Source organism: Nicotiana tomentosiformis, chromosome 9, assembly GCF_000390325.3.
Source record: "Nicotiana tomentosiformis chromosome 9, ASM39032v3, whole genome shotgun sequence".
NCBI classification, from domain to species: Eukaryota; Viridiplantae; Streptophyta; class Magnoliopsida; order Solanales; family Solanaceae; genus Nicotiana; species Nicotiana tomentosiformis.
The window spans coordinates 38,418,043-38,421,581 of record NC_090820.1 but is presented as its reverse complement, the minus strand read 5'-3'; the positions used below and the strand labels follow the sequence as shown (position 1 = coordinate 38,421,581).

The following is a 3,539-nucleotide window of genomic DNA, read 5'->3' as shown; positions in this document are numbered from 1 at the left end:
GAGAATAGGAAAACTCCTCCTACAAAGCCTTCAATTGAAGAGCCTCCGATCTTGGAGTTGAAGCCATTACCTCCACATCTCAGGTATGAATTCCTTGGACCTTGTTCTACTTTACCGGTTATTCTTTCCTCTTGCTTAACTAACGTGCATGTTGACTCTACATTGGCGGTGCTCCACAAGAGGAAGAAAGCTATTGGGTGGACTTTGGCAAATATTCGTGGAATAAGCCCCGCATTTTGCATGCACAAGATTAATTTGGAGGAAGATGCCAAACCCTCCATTGAACATCAAAGGAGACTCAATGAATCCATGTAAGACGTGGTAAAAAAGGAGATTATCAAATGGTTGGATGCCGGGGTGATCTATCCTATTTCTGACAGTTCGTGGACTTCTCCGGTGCAATGTGTCCCGAAAAGGGGGGCATAACAGTGGTCATCAATGACAAGAACGAGTTAATTCCCACAAGAACGGTGACCAGGTGGAGACTGTGTATGGACTATTGGAAGCTAAACAAAGTCATAAGGAAAGACCATTTTCCATTCCCCTTCCTTGACCAAATGCTTGATAGGTTGGTTGGCCGTGCTTTCTAGATGGATATTCGGGCTACAACCAAATTCTTATTCCCCCCGAAGATCAAGAGAAAACAAATTTCACTTGTCCTTATGGCACTTTCGCTTTCAAGTGGATGCCATTTGGATTATACAATGCACCGATAACTTTTTAACGGTGTATGATGGCGATATTTACGGATATGGTAGAAGACTACCTTGAAGTCTTCATGGATGATTTCTCAGTAGTCGGGGATTTCTTTGATGATTGCTTGGCAAATATGGATAAAGTATTGGCAAGGTGTGAAGAAACAAACTTGGTGCTAAATTGGGAGAAATGCCATTTTATGGTCGAGGAAGGCATTGTCCTTGGTCACAAAATTTCAAAGAATGGCATAGAGGTCGACAAGGCGAAGATAGAGGTGATTTCTAAACTTCCACCTGCAACCTCGATGAAAGGCGTGAGAAGTTTCTTGGGTCACGTGGGGTTCTACTGGCGCTTCATAAAGGATTTTTCTAAAATGGTGAACCCATTATGCAAGCTCTTAGATAAAGATGCTAAGTTTCACTTCAGTGATGATTGCATGAGAGCTTTTGAATTACTAAAGTTCAAGTTGACAACAACTCCCATTATCACTGCTCCTAATTGGAGTATTCCTTTTGAGCTCATGTGCGATGCTAGTGATGTAGCGGTTGGGGCACATTTGGGGCAACGTATCAAAAAGATTTTTCATCTGGTCTACTATGCTAGTAAGACCATGAATGATGCCCAAGTTAATTACACCGTTACTGAAAAAAGCTCATTACCATTGTGTTTGAAATTGGGAAATTTTGCCCATACCTGATGGGTGCAAAGATTATTGTTCATATGGATCATGCGACACTTCGCTATCTTATGAGCAAGAAAGATTCAAAAGCTAGGTTTATGAGATGGGTGCTATTGTTACAAGACTTTGATATTGACATCCAAGATCGAAAAGGGAGTAAAAATCAAGTGGTAGACCACTTGTCCCGTTTGGAGGAGGAGGGAAGGCCGCATGATGGCCTTGAAATCAATGACTCTTTCCCCGACGAGCAACTCTTGGCTATTTCAATGAAGGAGGTGCAATGGTCTGCGGATCTAGCAAACTTCCTTGTGTGTGGAATCATCTCGGATGAGCTCTCTTCAAATCAAATGAAGAGCAAAATGTTATTCGTAAGGCTTGTCATTCTTCGCCTTATGGTGGTCACCATGGCGGAGCAAAAACGGTAGCTAAAGTGCTAAGTTGCGATTTCTATTATCCCACTCTCTACAAATATGCAAGTGATATGGTGAAAAGATGTGATGAATGCCAACGGGCCGGTGGAATCTCGAAGAAGAATGAAATTCCTCTCACTATCATTTTGGAGATTGATATTTTTGATGTGTGGGGTATTGACTTCATGGATCCTTTTGTGAGTTCTTGTGGAAACACCTACATCTTAGTAGCGGTTTATTATGTGTCTAAATAGGTGGAGTTCATTGCTCTATCCAACAATGAAGCGAGAAGTGTGGTGGCGTTCTTGAAGAAGAATATTTTTACAAGATTTGGTACTCCGCGGGCTATCATAAGTGATGGGGGGTCGCATTTTTGCAACAAGACTTTTGACACTTTGCTCGGCAAGTATGGTGTCACTCATAAAGTTACGACTCTCTATCATCCAAAAGCTAGCGGTCAAGTGGAAGTCTCCAACCGGGAGATAAAGAGCATCTTGTCCAAAACAATGAATGCTAACAGGACGGATTAGTCAAATAAGCTTGATGATGCACTATGGGCTTATCGGACTGCTTTCAAAACTCCTATCGGGATGTCTCCATATCGGTTGGTATATGGCAAAGCTTGTCATCTTCCGGTAGAACTTAAGCACAAAGCCATGTGGGTATTAAAGAAGTTGAATCTTGATTGGGATGCAGCCACTAATTTACAGGTTGCACATTTGAATGAATTGGATGAGTTCCGGTACTATGCTTATGCAAGTTTGTCCTTGTACAAAGAGAAGATGAAGCACCTTCATGACCAATACATCCGAAACAGGGAGTTCAAGGCGGGAGATCTTGTGTTGTTGTTCAACTAACGATTGAAGATGTTTCCCGGAAAGCTGAAATCTAAATAGAGTGGTCCCTTTGAAATTGTGGGTGTGACACCTTTTGGTGCATTGGACTTCAAAAACAAAAATGACGAGGTATTCTAAGTCAATGGTCACCGGGTAAAGCATTATTTGGGACAAGTGGATGATGGCCACGTGGTGGAAGTTATTCATTTGAAGTGATGGTAATCTGCATCGTGCCGCGATGTTAAATCAGGCGCTTCTTGGGAGGCAACCCATGTTTTCTTTTTCTTTTCTTTTTCTTCTTTTTTAGATAGGTGTTATTTTGTGCTAACTGGATTTGAAGTGTGTTGCAGGAATGAGTGTGCTTTATAGGAACTGTGCTCAGAAAATTGACTAAGTGTGGAAAATGTGCGGACCGCACAATTGTAAATGCTACAACAGAAGGCAACTGCGACCGCACAATTTCAGTGCGGACCGCATAACTTGGAAATGGAAAATGCAAACTCTCTGAAGTTTGATCTATCAGATAAATGGCCAATCTGTGGCCGCACATCAAATTCTGCAATCCGCAGCCAAAATCTGTGGTCGCACCCTAAATTGTGCGGACAGCAGAAGGCATTTGAGCCCCAGGTAACAGAGTGCGGACCGCAGAAGGAATTCTGTAGCCGCACTACTCCTTTGTTCCTCGAGCAAGCCCGTCAGTATAAATAGTATCCTTAGGGCTACTGTATATTTTTTCCCTCTCTGAGCACTCTAAACTCTAACACTTTGAAATCATCTGTTCAATCATCTGCCATACTCCATCCACATCTGTGATCACTTAGCTGCACTCCTTCATATATGAAAATAGTGAGATCTTGAGGTTGTGGAGATACGTCAAAGGGGAGGGTAAACCTTCCAAAGGCCGAGGCAAAAGTACTT

At 42.4% G+C, this 3,539-nt stretch overlaps 1 protein-coding gene across 1 annotated transcript; it reads left to right on the top strand.

The window, feature by feature from the left end:
- Positions 1 to 1,392: 1,392 nt before the first annotated feature.
- LOC138898620 (uncharacterized) lies at positions 1,393 to 1,800 on the top strand. Its single transcript, XM_070184699.1, has one exon. It carries the CDS (start codon positions 1,393 to 1,395, stop codon positions 1,798 to 1,800), a length of 408 nt encoding a protein of 135 aa, XP_070040800.1.
- The last annotated feature ends 1,739 nt before the right edge of the window (positions 1,801 to 3,539 follow it).

What these genes read in the sequence shown, in the direction of transcription:
- LOC138898620 (XM_070184699.1), top strand. Translation starts at nt 1,393, where the DNA reads ATGGGTGCAAAGATTATTGTTCATATGGATCATGCGACACTTCGCTAT.